Below are 21,613 nucleotides of genomic sequence, written 5' to 3' on the forward strand. Positions count from 1 at the left end.
CTCATTGGCCCCCTTGTCCCATCTGCCCACTGAGACCTTGTGTATGTTTGTCCCCGATATCAATCCAACTCACTCTGCCGCCATGCCAGTGTCCCCCTGTACATCAACAGCCATCTGTGTCCCTTCAGCCGCCTGTGTCCTCTTACTTACTGCTGCCAAAACAATGCTGTAGAGACCCGGGACCTCCGTGGCCGTGCAGCCATTAAGTGCTTCGCTTGCTGGAGCCTCCAAACGTCGTGCAGCACGCTGTACTTTACCAGCCTCCTCTGTCCCATCAGTCCTCCTAGTAACGTACTTTGCAGGTACCGTGGCGTCCTGGGTGTAAAGACCACCATGCAGCCATTCAGCGGCTCACTCGCTGGGGCATCCAGACGTCGTGCAGCCCCCTGTACTTTACCGGCCCCCTCTGTCCTATCAGTCCTTCTAGTAATATACTTCGCAAGTACCGCGGCGTCCCGGGTGTAAAGACCTCCATGCAGCCATTCAGTGGCTCACTCGCTGGGGCATCCAGACCCCATGCAGCCAATCAGAGGGAGTGCTGCTAATCAATCACGGCCGCCTAGCATTCTGACTGGAGGCGCTGGTCTCGGAGGCGGGACCGTGACTCCGACATTGGGCCAATCACAGCAGTGATTCACTTGCAAAGCTCCCTCAGATTGGCTGTCAGCGTCTGGAGGCTCCAGTGAGGGAGGCATTGAACGGCTTCACGGAGGTCCCGGTCTCTACCCGGATGATGCGGTACCTGAAAAGTCAATTACTAGGAGGACTGATGGGACAGAGGGGGCCGGTATGTACAGCGGGATGCACGCCATCTGGAGGCTCCTGTGAGCGAGCCGCTGAATGGCTACACGGAGGTCCCGGGTCCCTACACAGTGGGATACCGGACACGGGCAGATGTGACAGAGGGGGGCAGTGAGATGCAGGAGGACATGGGACACTGGCCAGAGGGGAAACTTGAGGACACCAGAGACACAGGCCAGCAAGAGGACAGAGGGGGCACGTATTGTGGACACCTTTGGACTATAAGACGCACTGACTTTTTCCCCCCACTTTTGGGGGAGAAAAAGTGCGTCCTATAGTCCGAAAAATACGGTATATACAGTGGGATGTGAAAGTTTGGGCAACCTTGTTAATCATTTGATTTTCCTGTATAAATCGTTCGTTGTTACGATAAAAAATGTCAGTTAAATATATCATACAGGAGAAGTGAAATGAAGTTTATTTCATTTACAGAAAGTGCACAATAATTGTTTAAATAAAATTAGGCAGGTGCATACATTTGGGCACTGTTGTCATTTACTTGATTCCAAAACCTTTAGAACGAATTATTGGAACTCAAATGGGATTGGTAAGCTAAGTGACCTCTGACCTACATACACAGGTGAATCCAATCATGAGAAAGAGTATTTAAAGGGACACTTAAGTCAAAATAAAAAAGTGATTTTTACTCACCTGGGGCATCCCTCAGCCCCCTAAAGCTGTGTGGTGCCCTCGCAGCCTCGCTCCGATCCTCCTGTCCCCGCCGGCAGCTACTTCCGGGTTCGGCGACAGCCGCCGACAGGCTGGGAGCGCGAGTGATTCTCCACGTTCCCAGCCGCTATATCATCCTCTATGCTGCTATAGCGTATATGTTATACTCCGCGTTCCCAGCCTGTCGGCAGCTGTCGCCGAACTCGGAAGTAGCCGCCGGCGGGGACAGGAGGATCGGAGCGAGGCTGCGAGGGCACCACACAGCTTCAGGGGGCTGAGGGATGCCCCAGGTGAGTAAAAATCATTTTTTAATTTTGACTTAAGTATCCCTTTAAGGGGATCAATTGTAAGTTTTCCTCCTCTTTTAAATTTCTCTGAAGAGTAGCAACATGGGGGTCTCAAAACAACTCTCAAATGACCTGAAGACAAAGATTTTTCACCATCATGGTTTAGGGAAAGCATACAGAAAGCTGTTTCAGAAATTTCAGCTGTCTGTTTCCCCAGTTAGGAACATAATGAAGAAATGGAAGACCACAGTCTCAGTTCAAGTTAAAGCTCGAAGTAGCAGACCAACAAAAATGTTGGATAAACAGAAGCAACTAATGATGAGAACAGTCAGAGTCTACCCACAGACCAGCACCAAAGACCCACCAAAGGCCTACAACATCATCTTGCTGCAGATGGAGTCACTGTGCATCGTTCAACCATTTGGTGCACTTTACACAAGGAGATGCTGTATGCAGAGGAAGCCTTTTCTCTGCCAACAGCACAAACAGAGCCGCTTGAGGTATGCTTAAGTACATATGGACAAGCCAGCTTCATTTTGGAATAAGGTGCTGTGGACTGATGAAACTAAAATTGAGTTATTTGGGCTTTATGCATTGAGGAAAAACAATAAAGCATTTCAAGAAAAACACCTGGTACCTACAGTAAAATATGGTTGTGGTTCCATCATGCTGTGGGGCTGTGTGGCCAGTGCAGGGACTGGGAATCTTGCCAAAGTTGAGGAATACATAGATTCCACTCAGTATCAGCAGATTCTGGAGACCAATGTCCAGGAATCAGTGACAAAGCTGAAGCTGTGTCGGGGCTGGATCTTTCAACAAGACAACGGCCCTAAACACTGCTCAAAATCCACTAAGGCATTCATGCAGAGGAACAAGTACAATGTTCTGGAATGGCCATCTCAGTCCCAAGACCTGAATATAATTGAAAATCTGTGGTGTGAGTTAAAGAGAGCTGTTTATGCTCGCAAGCCATCAAACCTGAATGAACTAGAGATGTTTTGTAAAGAGGAATGGTCCAAAATACCTTCAACCAGAATCCAGACTCTCAGTGGAACCTACAGGAAGCATTTAGAGGCTGTAAATTCTGCAAAAGAAGGATCTACTAAATATTGATTTCATTTCTTTTTTGTGGTGCCCAAATATATGCACCTGCCTAATTTTGTTTAAACAATTATTGCACATGTTCTGTAAATCCAATAAACTTCACTTCACTTCTCAAATATCACTGTTTGTTTCTCCTATATGATATATTTAACTGACATTTTTTATCGTAACAACCGATGATTTATACAGGAATATCATGACGATTAACAACTTTGCCCAAACTTTTGCATCCCACTGTGTGTGTGTGTGTATATATATATATATATATATAATAATATATATAATATAATTTTTTATTATTATTATTATTATTATTATTATTATTATTATTTATTTATTTTTTACAAAAGTTTTCTTTGGGTAACTATTGGAGAGTGTGGGAGGTAAGGAGTTCATTTTAAACATAAATATAGTTCTTTTTATTAAAAAAAATTGTGTGTAGGTGTATTTTACTATTTGGCCACAAGATGTTTTTGTGCATAAGTTTCCTCTGCGTACTATTAGTATGCAAACAGGAAGTATTGCGTGGACATGTAAGTATCGGTTTTTGTGAATGACTGCAGCATCTTATTAATGCCGGTGATCATTGACATGGGGACTTAGATCAATGAACGTTCCCATTCATTGATCTCCCCTCTAACGTTTGCCGATGAGAACGAGCGCAGGAGCGAGTGGGAGTGTGCGGCGGCAAGGGATGTGTACCTATGTCCCTGTGAGGTGTAGAGGGATTTTGCAGGGACATAGATACTCATCCTGGGGAAGGGCAAGTGGTTAAAGAGGGCAACTTGAGAAATAGGGTTGCTGGTTGTTCAGACTAAATCAAATGAGTTCAAAGGAATAACAGGAGACAAATAGTTTAGCATATAAGTACACCTGAGAATGGCAAAAAAATAATAATCACAATAACTGGTTACAAGACCTGCAACCATCTCCTGCGGGGAAAAAAACACCCCCACTTCGGTCTGGCCTACTAGAACTCAGGAATCCGGAACATCCGGTTGTGCTCCTATAAAAGTTGGTTTATGGGGACATAAAACTACAGCCTTCCAACAGAGGTTAAACAGTTATAAATGAGTTAATAACATATAGAGGGATTTCCAGGCTCTGTGCAAGAAAAGAAAATGGATTACATCATACAATATTTATAATGAGTAAGACTTTAAATTCAATAAAAACTTAATCTAAGAACAATCAAATAAAAATTAAAGCCCTCTCAAATGAACATCAATTAATTTCTCAATCAAATATTGTATGGGCAGTGAGTTGACTTGCAGAATTATTCTGCAACACAACTGAGCACTGTGAACTAGTCCTTAGCTCAGATCCATGCGTCAGGAGGAGTTCAATGCCCTGCATATCCCGTTGTGTTTCACATGGTTTCTATACTTCCACCTTTCAGTTTGGAAGGAGGAAGTATTGAAGCTTAACATACAGAGCAGTGAATTCCTCCTGATTTGGTCTGTGCGTAGGGGTGCTAAACAGCAGCATTCGGGATTATTCAGGTGTTCGAATTTACTTTACTTAATTCAAACTCTTACACTAGCCTAAACCTTACCCTGGCAAATAGCATTTCAACTGGTTCTGAAAATAAGTGAAGTAGACCTACACTGAGTGTACCAATTTTATCTTGTTCTCTTGAGCTAAAGCTCTCAATTGATTAAGCGTTCATCTCCATGTGCAAAGCTGCTGCTTACCTTTCTGCACAAGCGCTCTGACAATGACCTATTGTCATTTTCCGTAGATCATAAAATACTGTAGCTTTAAGAGTCCTATCTTCCACATTATCTATGAAACATCCAACGTATATACCTAAAATGTAAAAAAAAAAAAGTTTAACATAGATCACATTCAAATAACTTGTGCCACAAAAACTACAATAAGAAAGTATCTGTACGTGTAACATATACAGGCAGTGAATTTACAGAGCGTTTTTCATAAAGATTGATTCGACTGTCACTGCTGCATCTACTCTAGAAACAACAAAGTAAATAGCACGAAACAATACTTCAGATGTTAGATCCACCACCTGTGTAGCATATAAATCAAGGTCTTCCTGTCAATCCACAATTCTATCACAAAGCATATAAAACCAGTAACCAAAGATTAAAAGACTTCTAGCTCTCTGCTCCATTTTCTATCTTTCTTGCTCACCTCGTTTTTGGAGCCCTCCTGGGGCCTCTGTCTGGGAAGCATGCTACACTGAAACCGCTACTACCCCCTGGCACTGCCAGGAGAGAAGAAAGGTTTTTATGTGCTTGCAGAAAGAAGGCCTCGAGAGAGTTCGAAAAAGCAGGTTAATATGTTGTTTTCCGTGGAGAGTGAAGTAGGGTAAAGTCTGGATGGCAGCTCGTAGTGTAGGTGAATTAGTTTTCAATGTAATGGAAAACTGGACAGCAGCATAACAAGTACATGGGTGAGGTGGCCTGATACTGGCACACACTAATAACACTGATTTGATAAGGTGAATGTCAGAATATCAATCATGTCACAATATAAATCATTTTTAAACTTACCTTGAAGGCACAACTTTTCAGACAAGCTTATAATTTGCTATAGCTAGGATTAAAAACTCACTGCTTTCTCTGCTAGCCCCTTTGTCCACTTCCCGAGTGTCTTAACTCTACTACCCTCTAGATTGTAAGCTCACAAGGGCAGGGACCTCTCCCGTTTGTTTCCTGCTTCTGTGCAATTTATCCAATGGCAATCTATCAGTATTGGTGATGTTATTCAAACTACACATCATTTGTATGTATTGGTACTTGTGTCACTGGTTGTCCTGATTGTACAGTACTTTAAACTGCTCATGTATCTATGTCCCCCGTTGTTGTATGTTTTGCACATTGTACAGCATTACAGAATATCTTGGCACAGTATAAATAAAAAATAATGATGTGTCTATGGTAAGTGTAGCAAGGTTAGATTCTGGTTCAGGAAAGGTAGCATGAGGCTAAAGTTATGGATCATGTGTTGTTTCACCAAATCCTTTCCTCTGTGGACATGAAGGTTATAACTCTGCCTCGGCATTCCATACACCTTGCTTGTAGAATCTTCAGGCTCAGCTTTGCATATTCTAAGAAATCCTCCTTCCCATTTTCCCTTTTGAACGGTGGATAAAGAACCTTAACTTCTCAAAAAATTCAAGCTGACCCGCAGGTTCAGGGTAACTTCAGTGTCAGTGAAAAGTGACACTATGGCAGGAGAAGCAGAAGGACCCTACTGCTAACACAGAAACATAAAAAATGCAAATTGGAGTTTGCTTAAAGTTATGGTACTTGTGGAAACCACAACTCTTTGGGGAGAACATCCTCTGGACAAATGAGACAGAAATACAACTTTCGTGTAATGCACACGATTGTTTACAGAAAACAAAAAAAGAAGCTTTTATAAGAAAGAACATGACATTACAGTAAACTTGGTGAAGGTTCACTGATTTTTTGGGGTTGCTTTGCTACTCCAGGCATTGATAGTCTTGACTGTTTGCATGGTATTATAAAAAAAAATCTGGGACTCGATTTATGGCCCAGTTTCAAAAAGCTGGGTCTCAGTCAGAGGTCATGGATCTTACACAAGGACAATGATCCAAAATATACTGCAAAAACACCCAGAAAGGGTTTAAGACAAAGTTCTGAAGAGTTCATAAGTGGCCAGAAATGACTCCAGATCTGCATCCGAAAAAGCATCTGTGGAGAGATCCAAAAATAGCAGTTGGGAGAAGGAAGCCTTCAGATCTGAGAGATCTGGAGCAATGAGCGGGCAAAAAAAGTGGCCCAAAATTCTAGTGTGGAGAGGTAAAAGAATTATTGTTACAAAAAGCACAAACAACAGTTATTTCTTGTTTATTTCTATGATATCAAATATTAAGTTGAGTGTGCCAATAATTTTGCCCAGACCATTATTGCCCAGATCATTTTTGCCATTTTGTGTGTAATGTCTCATACAAAAGCAAGCCAAGCATACCAAAGCATTTGTAATTAAAACAATTTTCAGGGTAAAGTGGAGCATTTTCTGACATAAATGCAAGGGTGGCAATATTTTTGGCCATGACTGTATACTGTAAAAAGAAGATAAAAAATAAAAGGATTTAAATGCAATTTAAACTGACTGCCAATCCTATGTACTGTACAGTTAAGGCTCATACACACGTCGAACTTAATGCACAAACAACCACACAACATGGCCAACCACACAAGTTGTTTACCTGACAAGTACATAAACACACACCAACCAACTAAACAACCAACTCACTTAAATACTATGGGCTTGATTCACTAAACCGCATGTTTTGCACGTGGCTTTGCGCGCAAGCGTGAATTTTCGCACGCAATAGCGCGGCCGTGATATGAGTTATCACAGTTTAGTGAATCAAGTCCTATGTGTGCAAGCTAAATGACAAACTTCAAAACATGTCCACATTCAAAAACAATAAAGTTGTTCAAAAGACTTGTACACACATTCCAACCTGCCTGTTAGTTGGTCAGATTGATCCACCACTTGTATCTTGCAAACAACTTGTTATCAGTTGGTTATCTGGTTGTTTGTCAGCTGTACACACACCCAACTTATCTTCCAACAGACAACTCTGGAAGATAGTTGGACAGATTGGTGGTCGGTGTTTATGAGCCTTTAAGCTACATACACACATTCAACAAGCGCACGACATGCAAACGACCACCTGCACGACACAACGAACCAAACAACCTGACGTACCGCACAACCTGAATGTCCACACATCTGGACTGATGAATGACCAACTCATACTGGGCATGATAGCAGAACAACAGACTACACATTGAAAATAAGTACAAACCGTTTAACAGTCATTCAAATGACTTGTACACAAAGACTATCTGCACAATATCAGACGGCCGTAGGCCAACATAGATCCGACAGTTGGATTGGGCACAACACCTGTTATCAGTCGCTCCTCAAGTTGTTTGCACGCATACACACGCCTGATTGTCGTCCAACAATCTAAAATAAGTTGGATGACAATCAGGCAGTTTTGTTGAGCGTGTGTACCTTTTGAGTACCATGAATACAATGGTGTCCTGCAAGGGTTAATATTCTAGCAGCATTGCTGTAAATCATTTGCCTACATAAACCTACATGACCTAATACCCAAACTATGCAGAGATGGATCAGTAAAATCTTAATCACTGAGGTTCAAGGACAAAAAAAAATTTTGTTTAGCTCAGCTTGATTGTGCTGTATTGAAATGTCATGATAGCTTATAGTAAAATAATATGGCTGGTCTGGAAGAAAATTATGCAGAACACAAAAAACTAAAATAGAAAACGTTAAATTCTAATATGATATTATATTTTCTTTTAGCACAAAAAACAGTGATGTTGATATCTGGGCCCTGTCTGTTATTTTATACTACATTTGTATATCCCCGTTCAAAAAGAATGCCAACAGAACAGGGTAATTTTCAACAATAACTGTTCTTTTTAAGTGATCACCAAACTGTATTTGAACATTTTTGTATGTTTTGTTAGGAGTGGAATGATTGAGCTTTTTGGCCTGAATTTCTTCTGTTAAAAAAACAACAAAAACCCTTTTTTTAATATTGTAAATATTGTGGGAGTACAAATTGAAATTGTTAGTAATTTAATCCAAAATAGGTGAATCTAAGTTTCCAGAATAATAAAGTTTCAAAGTTTGATTGATATGGTTGAATCCCCCACCATACCTTTGCTCTTCCATATTGATGTTGTCTACCAATCAGGTTTAGGGATAATTTATTTATTTAAAGGAATACTATCGATACCCAAGTGTTCTAAAATGACAGTGTGCAAATAATGTCTAAGTAGCTGTGTAAACATTTTCCTACTTTTCATGTTAAATATCAGAGGCAAAAGCTGTAATTTATTGAGGGTAGGAAATCAATTGCAGAAGGGGTGTCTGTTTCAATGCACAGCCAGAGTTGCATATCAGACTACAGAAAGCAAATATCAAACATATCAAACTCTGAAAGCAAAAACAGTATGAAAAAGCTGTGACAATTTTTCCTCTGCTCTCTTCAGACAGGTCAGTCAGAAACACAGGACACAGGAGCTGCAGCTGTTGGGAGCTCTCTCTTTCTCTGTCACACACAGAGCTACACATAACTGAGCAAGTGTGAGGGGAATTTCCCCTCTCCTCATGGCTCAGTCAGCCGTCAGTTTTGGCGTCAGTAAAGTTTGAATGTATATTGATAACAGTAAACAAAGAAGTTGCTACTAAAATGTATACACCAGTACTTAGCAGCACTTCCCAAACAATTCCTGTGTCAATTGAAAAAAATATGTGAATCGATAGTATTCCTTTAAGTATTTATATAGAATCAATATATTACGCAGCAATGTACAGAGTATATTGTCTTGTCACTAACTGTCCCTCAGAGGGGCTCACAATCTAGTCCCTTCCATAGTCATATGTCTGTATCGTGTAGTGCATGTGTTATAGTCTAGGGCCAATTTAGAGAGAAGCCAATTAACTTATCTGTATGTTTTTGGGATGGGGAGGAAACAGAGTGCCCAGAGGAAACCCACACAGACAGGGAGAACCAACAAACTACGTGCAGATGTTGATCTGGCTGGGATTCAAACTGGGGACCCAGCGCTGCAAGGCGAGAGTGCTAACCACTACGCCACCAGGATAAGCGGGAAAGCTTGTCTTCATCTTAGCCTTGACAGGTTTCTTATTGGATGGCAGCTGATCAGTTAATATTTGGCCACAACTACCGTATCTGTATAAAAAAGTTGTCTGTTATTTAGCTAGAAGCCATTTTACAGAACAACTCTATTTTGTGGAGTCAAGGCTGGTTCTGTGCTGCAAATTAGAGAATGAATACTAGGACTGGAGAGGATAAGGTTATTATTTTCATTGCTGTGTATGAGGAATGGGGATAGGGAACTTGTTTGGGAGTTGACTGACTTATTTTCTAATTCCTGAATGCAGGGTCTGTTTTCCAATTCTGTCTAATACACTGAATACACTGTAGCTGTTCGCAAACCCGCAAGTTCTGTTACATGTAGTCATTGGCTATTAATGTGACAGACCCTGTTATCAGTGCAAAAATAATTTTCTAAATCTTTGTATGGATACATTTTAGTGTATAATTTACTGTTCTGTTTTGTGTGTTTGTAGTTACACTCACACACATGCAGGTGCGCGCGCGCACACACACACACACACACACACACACACACACACACACACACACACACACACACACACACACACACACAGACACACACACACACACACACACACACACACACACACACACACACACACACACACACACACACACACACACACACACACACACACACTCAGGGGAGGACTGGCCAGGGGGGACGGGGGGAGATTTCCCCCCAGGCTGCCTCTCATTTAGTGATTTAGGGCTGGCACTGTGCCTGGTGAATTCAGGTTTTTGTATAAGGCAATGTGAAACACTAGGCTGAATGAGGGAAATAAATGCCCAATTACAGAGCAATTGCAGGACGGGCAAGCTAGTAAGTATACACAGCATGATACAGAGCAGAGGCTTGCCTGCAGGGTCCGTGGGAAAAAAAATCTGTCTTGTCTCTCACCATTGTTAACTGCATGTGCACAGCTATTGTCTAGGTTGAAAAGTTTTCGACAGTCCCTAGACTCCAGAAGGGCTGCTTGCAGACAGTCCCTAGACTCCAGAAGGGCTGCTTGCAGGACTTGTGTAAGTGATAGAAACCCTAACCGTTGTAACTCAAAATGTATTATGTGCCCCCCGGAGCCAGTGCATTTATACTTTACCTGTCACGCTGTCCCTCGAGTGTCCTTGCTGTATTTCCCACGTGACTACTGACATATAGCACATGGGGCACGTGTGTGATGTCATTTGGGCTGGGGCTACCGTGAAAACGGGCCTCTAGTTTGTGTTTTCCCCCCTGGCCAAAAGGTCCCAGTCCTCCCCTGCACACACTGTATATTTATTAAAGAAAAGTGTAATATCCTGGTCCAAAGATGCTTCCATGAATACAAATTCTGTTGATAATGATACGATAATCAAAATAGAAAATGCTAATTGAGCTAGAAAAAGAAAAATCTAAAACTATTTATGGTGTGACTACCCATTTGCCTTAAAAATATAACTTCTTCTTGCAAGTGCACTTGTACAAGGTTAGGAATTTTGTAGATGTATAGTTGGATGCATGATTAACCACTGACACTAAACAGGTGATTTTGATCATCAATTTCATACATAGGTTGAAACTCGGCCATAAATTGAAACAAAAACAGCTGTGTAGGAGGATTAAAAGTAGGTGAGAAGGGGTCGACCTCAATTCCAAAGTGAGGTTTTGGAAGGCGGTCATGTCACAGGTCATATACCATGGCAAGACTGAGCATAGCAACAGGAGACAAGGTAGTTATGCTACACCAGCAAGGTTTCTCCCAGGCAAAGATTTCAAAGCAGACTGGGCTTTCAAGATTTGCTGCTGAGGCTCTTTTGAAGAAACACAGTGAAACAGGCAATGTTCTGGAAACTTTATGCTGCGCATAAAAAAACACATTATGCCTACTCTTGTTTGAAATCGGAAGATATCCTGCACAGTCATCAGCTCGGAACTGACAGAAAACTGGGGGACCCAGGCACAACAGTGATGTCTGACCAGAAGATGTCTTCATGGACGTATTGCAGCCAAAAAGTCATATCTTCTACTTGAAAACAAGGTCAAGGTACTTAGCTATGCAGAAAAATACAAGAAGTGGAGTGCGATAAGTGCTAGAAAGTGGGACAGTAATGGGGAGAACAGTATAATAATGTGTGCCTGCTGGCAACGGTGAAGTATGGTGCAGTTTCCCTGCAAGTTTCAGTCAACATTTTTATAAATGGATTTGGTCAGGATTAGTGGTGTCCTCCATGTTCATACATACAAACAGATACTTACCTATCATCCAATATCATCAAAGAGGCTTATAATACATAGTACTGCTATATATTGGTAATATTATATTACTAATATACTATATGACACTTAGCTTTTGTCAAACTGAATGCCTAACTTATTGTTCCATACCAACACTCTCATATTTCACCTCTCACAGTAACCCTCCTATTCTTAATCCTACACACTAACTTTCCTGCCTCTACAATTAACATTAACATTACTGCTACATCTGACACAAACCCCACTGCCGCTACATCGAACACTAGCCTCACTACTGCTACAATTAACACTAACCTCACTGCTGCGGGACAGGCAAAAATGGTGCACAGCGCCAATAGTGTCAGAATGGCGCTGCAGTAATTAACTTAAAACGATATTTATCGTTTTATATGTTAAATTTTTTTTAGTAGGGGTCGGGGTGGAGAGGCAGCGGGCAGTGGGCTGGCAGCGGGGGTCGGGGCTGGAGAGGCAGCGGGCAGTGGACTGGCAGCGGGCTCAGGGTGGAGAGGCAGTGGGCTGGCAGCGGGAGTCGGGCTGGAGAGGCAGCGGTCAGTGGGCTGGCAGCGGGGGTCGGGCTGGAGAGGCAGCGGGCAGTGGGCTGGCAGTGGGCACAGGGTGGAGAGGCAGCGGGCGGTAGGCTGGCAGCGAGGGTTGGGCTGGAGAGGCAGTGGGGTGGAGGGAGTAGGATTACGTAGCATTGGTATACATTACCTTGTCCCAGCCGGCGATCGCTCCTTCACATCATAGCTTGCAGGAGTCCTGCATCCAGCCAATCATCATGCGGAAACTGAAGCCGCATGGTGATTGGCTGGATGCAGGACTCCTGCAAGCTATGAAGTGAAGGAGCGATTGCCGGCCAGGACAAGGTAATGTATACCAATGCTACGTAATCCTCCCTCCACCCCGCTGCCTTTCCAGCTCGACCCCACTTTCAGCCTACTGCCGGCTGCTTCTCCAGCCCGACCCCCGCTGCCTGACTAGCTCCCTGCATTTTTCAATGACGCACCGTTCTGCTGTTTTATAAAACGCTATTTACCATTTTAATGTATTTACATTAAAACGGTAAATAGCGTTTTATGATCGGCAGAACGGTGCGCCATTTTTTACTCTGCGCCATTTTTTACTGTATGCCACTGCTGCTACATCTAACACTGACCTCACTGCCACTATACAGTGGCGGCGCTACACTGGGGCTTACCCAGGCTTAAGCCCCAGCTGACAAGCTGTCAGCCCCTGCAAAAGCCCCCCCTCCGCAGGGCTGCCGAGCAGCAGGAGGGGTGGAAGCGGAGAGAAGAGGAAGCTGTGTGGACAGCGGCGGAGAAGGAGGCCGTCTCCCCCCCCTTCCCTCACCTTGGGGCTCCCACTCTCTGCCTCGCTCCCCCCTCAGATATCAGTGGCTGGCGTCAGAAGACTCACTCTCTTCCCAGCGCGGCTGATCTGTGCGCCGCTCTGATCTAGTCTAGACCAGAGTAGCGGCGCACAGATCAATCTCTCTCTCCCGTGCTGGGAAGAGAGGAGGTCTTCTGACCAGCCAGCCGCTGATATCTGAGGGGGGAGCGAGGCAGAGAGTGGGAGCCCCAAGGTGAGGGAAGGGGGAGACGGCCCCTTCTCCGCCGCTGTCCACACGGCTTCCTCTTCTCTCCGCTTCCACCCCTCCTGGCCTGGGGACACCTATGGTAAGTCCTACCTACCTATACTGGGGACAACTATACACCTGGCTACATATACTGGGCACATATACCCCTGGCTACATATACTGTGCACATATACCTCTGGCTACATATACTGGGCACACATACCCCTGGCTACATATACTGGGCACACATACCCCTGACTACATATACTGGTCACATATACCCCTGGCTACATACACTGGGACATATACCCCTGACTACATATACTGGGCACATATACCGCTGGCTACATATACTGGGCACACATACCCCTGACTACATATACTGGGCACACATACCCCTGGCTACATATACTGGGCACATATACCCATGGCTACATATACTCAGACATATACCCCTGGCTACATATACTGGGCACATATACCCCTGGCTACATATACTGGGCACACATACCCCTGGACACATATACTGGGCACATATACCCCTGGCTACATATACTGGGCACACATACCCCTGGCTACATATACTTGGCACACATACCCCTGGCTACATATACTGGGCACACATACCCCTGGCTACATATACTGGGCACATATACACCTGGCTACGTATACTGGGCACACATACCCCTGGCTACATATACTGGGCACACATACCCCTGGCTGCATATACTGGGCACATATGCCCCTGGCTACATATACTGGGCACATATACCCCTGGCTTCCAATACTGGGCACATATACCCCTGGCTACATATACTGGGCACATATACCCCTGGCTACATATACTGGGCACATATACCCCTGGCTACATATACTTGGCACATATACCCCTGCCTATATATATTTAGACATATACCCCTGGCTACATATACTGGGCACATATACCCCTGGCTACATATACTGGGCACATATACCACTGGCTACATATACTGGGACATATACCCCTGGCTACATATACTGGGCACACATACCCCTGGCTACATATACTGGGGACATCTATATCATTACATGCATTTACTGGTGAAAGGCTGTCTGTTATTATGTGCATTAACTGGTGAAACACTGTCTCTTATTACATGCATTTTGTGGTGAAACGCTGTCTCTCATTACGTGCATTTACCGGTGAAAGGATGTCTCTCATTACGTGCATTTACTGCTTAAAGGCTGTCTCTCATGTGCATTTAGTGGTGAAACGCTGTCTCTCATTACATGTATTTACTGGTGAAAGGCTGTCTCTAATTACATGCATTTACTGGTGAAAGGCTGTCTGTCATTATGTGCATTAACTGGTGAAACACTGTCTCTCATTACATGCATTTACTGTTGAAAGGCTGTCTCTTATGTGCATTTAGTGGTGAAAGGCTGTCTCTCATTATGTGCATTTACTGGTTAAAGGCTGTCTCTTATGTGCATTTAGTGGTGAAACGCTGTCTCTCATTACGTGCATTTACTGGTGAAAAGCTGTCTCTTATGTGCATTTACTGGTGAAAGGCTGTCTCTCATTACATGCATTTACTATGGAAAGGCTGTCTCTTATGTGCATTTAGTGGGGAAAAGCTGTCTCTCATTACGTGCATTTACTGGTGAAATGTGTGCAGTGGTACAGAGGCGCCAGTAGTGTAAAAACAATTAGTTTAAAAACATTAAAATGAGGTAGGTTAGCGGTGGACTTACCTCCCCAATACCAAGACTAGGTAAAAAGTAGAATTTTTTCAACAAAATTTATTCACATACTCCAAATTAGTACTAATTTGGAGTATGTGAATAAATTTTGTTGAAAAAATTCAAATTTTAAACTAATTGTTTTTACACTACTGGCGCCTCTGTACCACTGCACACAACTGAAGTCCACCCCAGGTGAAGGGGATTTGGCCCCTTTCTTTCTTCCGATCTACAGAGAGCGACTTCTTAATCCTGAGTGGGGACAGGTCTAATTCTCCCCACCTGCCTATACAGTGGTTGCCTAATGGTAACCCAGAATTGTAAGTATAAATCTCGCTTAATTTCTTCACCCTCTCAGTACAGTACATACTACACCATATTGGGCTCTCGGTGTCTCCCTCCCTTAATTTACTGGTAAAAGGCTGTCTCTCAATACATGCATTTACTAGTGAAAGGCTGTCTCTTATGTGCATTTAGTGGGGAAACGCTGTCTCTCATTATGTGCATTTACTGGTGAAAGGCTGTCTCTTATGTGCATTTAGTGGGGAAACGCTGTCTCTCATTATGTGCATTTACTGGAGACCGCCTTTCTCTTATGTGCATTTAGTGGGGAAACGCTGTCTCTCATTATGTGCATTTACTGGTGAAACACTGTCTCTCATTACATGCATTTACTATTGAAAGGCTGTCTCTAATTACATGCATTTACTGGTGAAAGGCTGTCTGTCATTACGTGCATTTATTATTGAAAGGCTGTCTGTCATTACGTGCATTTACTTCATATTTTTTTTAAATGTAACTACATTAGCTGGTACAACTACATTACAGTTAGCCCCGCCCACATGATGTCATGACCACGGCCACTCCTGTCGCCGCGGCGCGCTTCACGCACCGCAAGTTCCCCCCCTTGAGCCCTGCCAGCCAGCCATTGTGCCCCTTTCGAGCCCCCGCAAAATTCGGAAGCTTGAGTCGCCGCTGCCACTATACCTAACACTAACCTTACTTCCACAACACATAATGATTGTACTGCTCTCAGGTTAAAAAAAGAAAATAAATTAAATGGTGGGGGATTATTTAAAATTATCTTTAACCACTTCACAATTGAGGGGTTTTACCCCTTGACCACCAGAGCAATTTTAACCTTTCAGCGCTCCTTCCATTAATTCGTCTATAACTTTATCATTACTTATCTCAATGAAATGAACTATATCTTCTTTTTTTTGCCACCAATTAGGCTTTCTTTAGGTGGGACATTATGCCAAGAATTATTTTATTCTAAATGTGTTTTAATGGGAAAATAGGAAAAAATGTGGTAGAAAAATCATTATTTTTCAGTTTTCGGCCATTATAGTTTTTAAATAATGCATGCTACTGTAATTAAAACCCATGAAATTTATTTGCCCATTTGTTCTGGTTACAAATCCATTTAAATTATGCCCCTATCACAATGTTTGGCACCAATATTTTATTTGGAAATAAAAGTGCATGTTTTTCAGTTTTGCGTCCATCCCTAATTACAAGCCCATAGTTTATAAAGTAACAGTGTTATACCCTCTTGACATAAATATTTTAAAAGTTCAGCCCCTAAGGTAACTATTTATGTACTTTTTTTTTTATTGTAATTTTTTTTATTACAAAAATAAAATAAAATTGGGGAGTGTAGGAGGTAATGAGTTAATTTTTTGTGTAAAACTAATGTATTTGTATATGAAAAATGCTTTAGGGTGTAGTCTTACTATTTGACCACAAGATGGCCACAGTAACTTTTTGTTTATGCGACCTGCACACTTGCAGGAAGTCTTATGAGGCTGGGAAACATTTTTTTTTTGTTTCACAATGATCACTGCTTCTCATAGAAGCAGCTGATCATTGTGGGGGGCTTAGATCAACGAACGGGAATGGTTTTTCCCATTCATTGATCTCCGGGCGAGCGAGCGGGAGTGTGGGCAGGGGCGGGAGCGCGGGAGGTGCGGATATCTCTGTCCTTGGGGGTGAAAGGATGGAAAAAGGGACGGAGATATCTGCACCTATGGGGGTAAAGTGGTTAATATACGTAAGAATAGGTACTGAAAATATCACTGTGGGGAGTTTAATCCTAGTTGAAAGTGGTATGAAACCCAGCATTTCTTCTTTACTCTAAAAGATTATTTACAGCCTATAAAATACTACCACACTTTTTCTTAGCAGAACAGCATTCAAACAGTTAAACACAGGACACACTTTTTCAATAGAAAGCTCCCTGCAGTGAGATCTGAATCCAAGCAGGTGATAACATTATGATGTCGGTTTTTTGCATTGGTTAGAATGTGCTAGGCACGTTGTGGTGTAGTCTTTAAATTTTGAGGACTCCACCCCAACTTCACTCACTCCACCTCCACTCCTCCACCCCTCCTCCTCCCCTCCCCCTCCTCTCCCCTCCTCCCCCCCCCAACTTCACTTACTCTCCCTTTCCTCCTCCCCAGCTACACTCACTCTCCCGTTTCATCTTTTACCGCCACAGTTTACTTTAAATAATTTTTCCCCACACAAAAGTCATCATGTTGGACTACGCTGTACAGTGTACATCCTGCAACATGTATGCATGCCTTGATCAGCGGATTGAGGGTGTTTACTGTTGCCCTGGGTGTGTGCGTGTTGCTCAGTTAGAGGCGGAAGTCACAGAGCTAAATAAGCATCTCGCAACACTGAGACGCATACACAACATGGAGAAGAGCTTGGATCTCACGATCCAGACACTGGATGGAACCGTTGAAGATGAGGAGGGTGGAGTACAGCCGGACCAAGAAGCAGAGGCAGCCGCTAGTTGGGTCATAGTTAGAAGGGGTAGAGGAAAAAGTGGCAGGGAGGCTAGTCCCGAGTTGTCCCTCACTAATAAGTATGCTTGTTTGCGTAATATTGGGGAGGATGATTCAGGAGTAGCAATGTTGCAGCAGGATGTGCTCCTTAGCAACCAAGGGGAAGACTGCTGTAACGAGAAAGGGAATAGGAGTGCAGCTAAGGCTAGACAGGAACTGGTGGTAGGAGATTCAATTATTAGGCGCACAGATAGGGTAATCTGTCGAAGAAACCGTGAATGCCGTACAGTCTGTTGCCTCCCGGGTGCTCGGGTTCGGCATGTAGCAGAAAGAATTGACAGATTACTGGGTGGGGCTGGGGAAGACCCGGCTGTCATGGTACACATTGGCACCAATGTCAGAGTTAGTGGGAGATGGAAGGTCCTCAAAAATGATTTTCAAGTACTTGGAGATAAACTTAAAGCAAGGACCTCCAAGGTGGTGTTTTCTGAAATACTGCCAGTGCCACATGCTACATCTGAGAGACAGAGGGAGCTTAGGGAGTTAAATAAGTGGATGAGAAATTGGTGTAGGAAGGAAGGGTTTGGGTTCCTGGAGAACTGGGCAGACTTTGCAGTCGGCTACAGGTTCTACAGCAGGGATGGGCTGCACCTTAATGGGGAGGGTGCAGCTGCATTGGGGGAGAAGATGGCTAAACAGTTGGAGGAGATTTAAACTAGGATCTGGGGGGAGGCCGGAGGATAAGGTCTCAATACGTAGACAAGATGAGGTAAAACATTATGGGGGGTGGAGAGGGGGGTGGGGACAGTGTAAAGATTAAGGAGGTTGGTAAAAATTCAAGTAGCCCATTTCATGTAAACAAAATTGGTAAATGTGGTGGTAAAAATATGAAGTGCATGGTAACCAATGCTCGGAGCCTTGCAAATAAAATAGACGAACTAGAGTTCATTCTGAATGACAAAGGCTATGACATTGTGGGAAAAACCGAGACATGGATGGATGAAAGCCATGACTGGATAGCTAATTTAAAAGGATACAATGTGTTTAGGAGGGATGGAACAGGGAAAAAAGGTGGAGGGGTTTGTCTCTTTGTTAAGAATTCTCTTACAGCTGTCCTCAACGATGAGATGGAGGAAGATTGCGAAGATGTGGAGTCCGTTTGGGTAAATATTCATGGTGGAAATAAAAGTTGCCAATTGCTTATTGGGGTATGCTACAGGCCACCTCTTATTAATGAAGCTGCAGAACTGCGATTACTACAGCAGATTGAAAAAGCTGTAAGTAAAAATGAGGTCATAATTATGGGCGACTTCAACTTTCCAGACATTGACTGGAGTATTGAGGCTACCCATTCTGGTAAAAGCAGCAGATTTCTGGTAGCACTACAGGACAATCACTTGACTCAAATGGTAACTGAACCAACTAGGGGGAATTCGTTACTGGATCTGCTCATTTCTAATAGACCAGATAATGTATCAAATGTGCAGGTTCAAGAACATTTGGGAAATAGTGATCACAACATGATAAGGTTTGATCTGGTGACTGATAGGCCACGGGGCAGCGGGACCACTAAAACTATGAATTTTAGAAAAGCAAAGTTCAATCAAATTAGGCAGGCACTAAGTTTGGTGAACTGGGATAATGTACTACAAGGGGAAGACACTGAATGGAAATGGCAAGCTTTTAAACTTATACTCAATCAATATTGTAGTATGTATATCCCATATGGAAACAAAATATCTAGGAATAAAAAAAGGCCTCTATGGATGAATAGAAAGGTTAAAGATAAAATGAAGAGGAAAAAGAATGCCTATAAGGTCTTAAAACAGGAGGGGACCGAGGCTGCACTAAGCAATTATAAGGAGTGCAATAAAAATTGTAAAAAAGAAATTAGGCAGGCAAAGATTGAAGCTGAAAAACAAATCGCTAAGGATATCAAATCTAGCCCAAAAAAGTTTTACAAGTACATTAACTCTAAAAAAAGAAAGGTTGACTGTATAGGACTCCTAAAGGATGAGGGTGGGAACTCAATGGTGGATGACCAAGGTAAGGCATAGTTATTAAATGCTTTCTTTGCTTCTGTCTTCACAAAAGAAACAGCACTGTTGCAAACTACAGAGGCGGAAGAGTTTCAATCTTCTAACTGTAATATTAAATACTTAACGCAGGAAGAAGTGAAGGCAAGACTAAATAAATTAAAAATAGACAAGGCACCTGGCCCGGATGGCATGCATCCTCGGGTCCTAAGGGAATTAAGTTCAGTTATAGATAAACCCCTTTATCTTATCTTTTGTGACTCTCTTGCAACTGGCAAAGTCCCAGTGGATTGGCGTACAGCCCACGTTTTCCCATTATTTAAGAAGGGCAAAAAATTAGATCCAGGAAATTATAGACCTGTAAGCTTAACATCAGTTGTATGCAAACTATTTGAGGGGTTACTAAGGGATACTATACATGACTTCATAGTAGAAAATAATCTTATTTCTCAGCATCAATATGGGTTTACTAAAGACAGGTCCTGTTTGACTAACATGCTCAGCTTTTATGAGGTAGTGAATCCTAATATGGATATTGGGAATGCTGTAGATGTGATATACTTGGACTTTGCAAAGGCCTTCGACACTGTTCCCCACAAACGTCTGGTGCAAAAGTTGAGGATGCAAGGACTGGGGAAGAGTTTGTGTTCATGGATAGGGAACTGGCTAATGGACAGAAAACAAAGAGTTGTGGTCAATGGATCATACTCAAAATGGGAGACTGTTAGCAGTGGGGTCCCACAGGGGTCTGTTCTGGGTCCAGTGCTCTTCAATTTATTTATTAATGACCTAGTAGATGCAGTAGTGAGCAATGTTGCTATTTTTGCAGATGATACAAAATTGTGCAGAATCATCAACTCTCAGGAAGAAAGTGTCATATTGCAACAGGATCTGGATAGGATGGCTATATGGGCACATACATGGCAGATGAAATTCAATGTTGACAAATGTAAAGTCATGCATTTTGGACGTACTAACGGTCTAGCACCATACAAAATAAATGGGATACAGTTGGGGACATCAAACTTGGAGAAGGACTTAGGAGTACTCATTGACAACAAGTTAAATAATCGTACTCAATGCCAAGCTGCTGTAGCTAAAGCGAACAAAATTTTGGGATGCATTAAAGTGGACCCAAATTAAAAATACAAGATTTCAGAAATAAAATCTATTTTTTAAATTATAATAATAAATAGCAGCCTTATTTCAGCTGCATGATGACCAATATAAAATATTTTACATTTATTGGAGAAACCCCTCCCTTCCTTTCAAATTGCCGGGATTTTTCCGGCAAACTGGTGGAGTAGATAGTGTCCAGCAATGGAGGAATTGCTAATGGCTGCCCCCAGTATAACCCTAGCTATCAAAAGAGAAGGGTGAAAAGCATTCATTGAAATGATCATAGGTTTGAAGGAGTGTTTATTTCTTTGTATGTGTCAGAGTGGTGCAACTAAATATTTTTATTTTTTTTCGTTTGGTTTGGGTCCACTTTAAAAGGGAAATAAAAACTCGAGATGCTAGCATAATATTGCCCCTGTTTAACTCTCTAGTAAGGCCACATCTGGAATATGGAATTCAGTTCTGGGCACCACATTACAAAAAAGATATTGCAGTTTTAGAGCAGGTGCAGAGACGAGCAACAAAATTGATACGTGGGATGGAAGGTCTCACTTATCAAGAAAGGTTAGATAAACTGGGTTTATTTAGT

The 21,613-nt window shown here is 42.6% G+C and overlaps 1 protein-coding gene across 3 annotated transcripts in view; it reads right to left on the reverse strand.

Annotated features, from left to right (window-relative positions):
• The window catches only part of WSCD1 (WSC domain containing 1), a 220,917-nt gene that overhangs the window by 85,016 nt on the left and 114,288 nt on the right, over positions 1 to 21,613 (reverse strand). For all 3 annotated transcript variants that reach the window (XM_068270212.1, XM_068270210.1, XM_068270211.1), the window contains one exon: positions 4,556 to 4,670. In XM_068270212.1, coding sequence (XP_068126313.1) covers positions 4,556 to 4,670 — 115 coding nt within the window. The remainder of the gene's footprint in view (positions 1 to 4,555; positions 4,671 to 21,613) is intronic.

The sequence above is a fragment of the Hyperolius riggenbachi genome, chromosome 2 (genome assembly GCF_040937935.1).
Source record: "Hyperolius riggenbachi isolate aHypRig1 chromosome 2, aHypRig1.pri, whole genome shotgun sequence".
NCBI classification, from domain to species: domain Eukaryota; kingdom Metazoa; phylum Chordata; class Amphibia; order Anura; family Hyperoliidae; genus Hyperolius; species Hyperolius riggenbachi.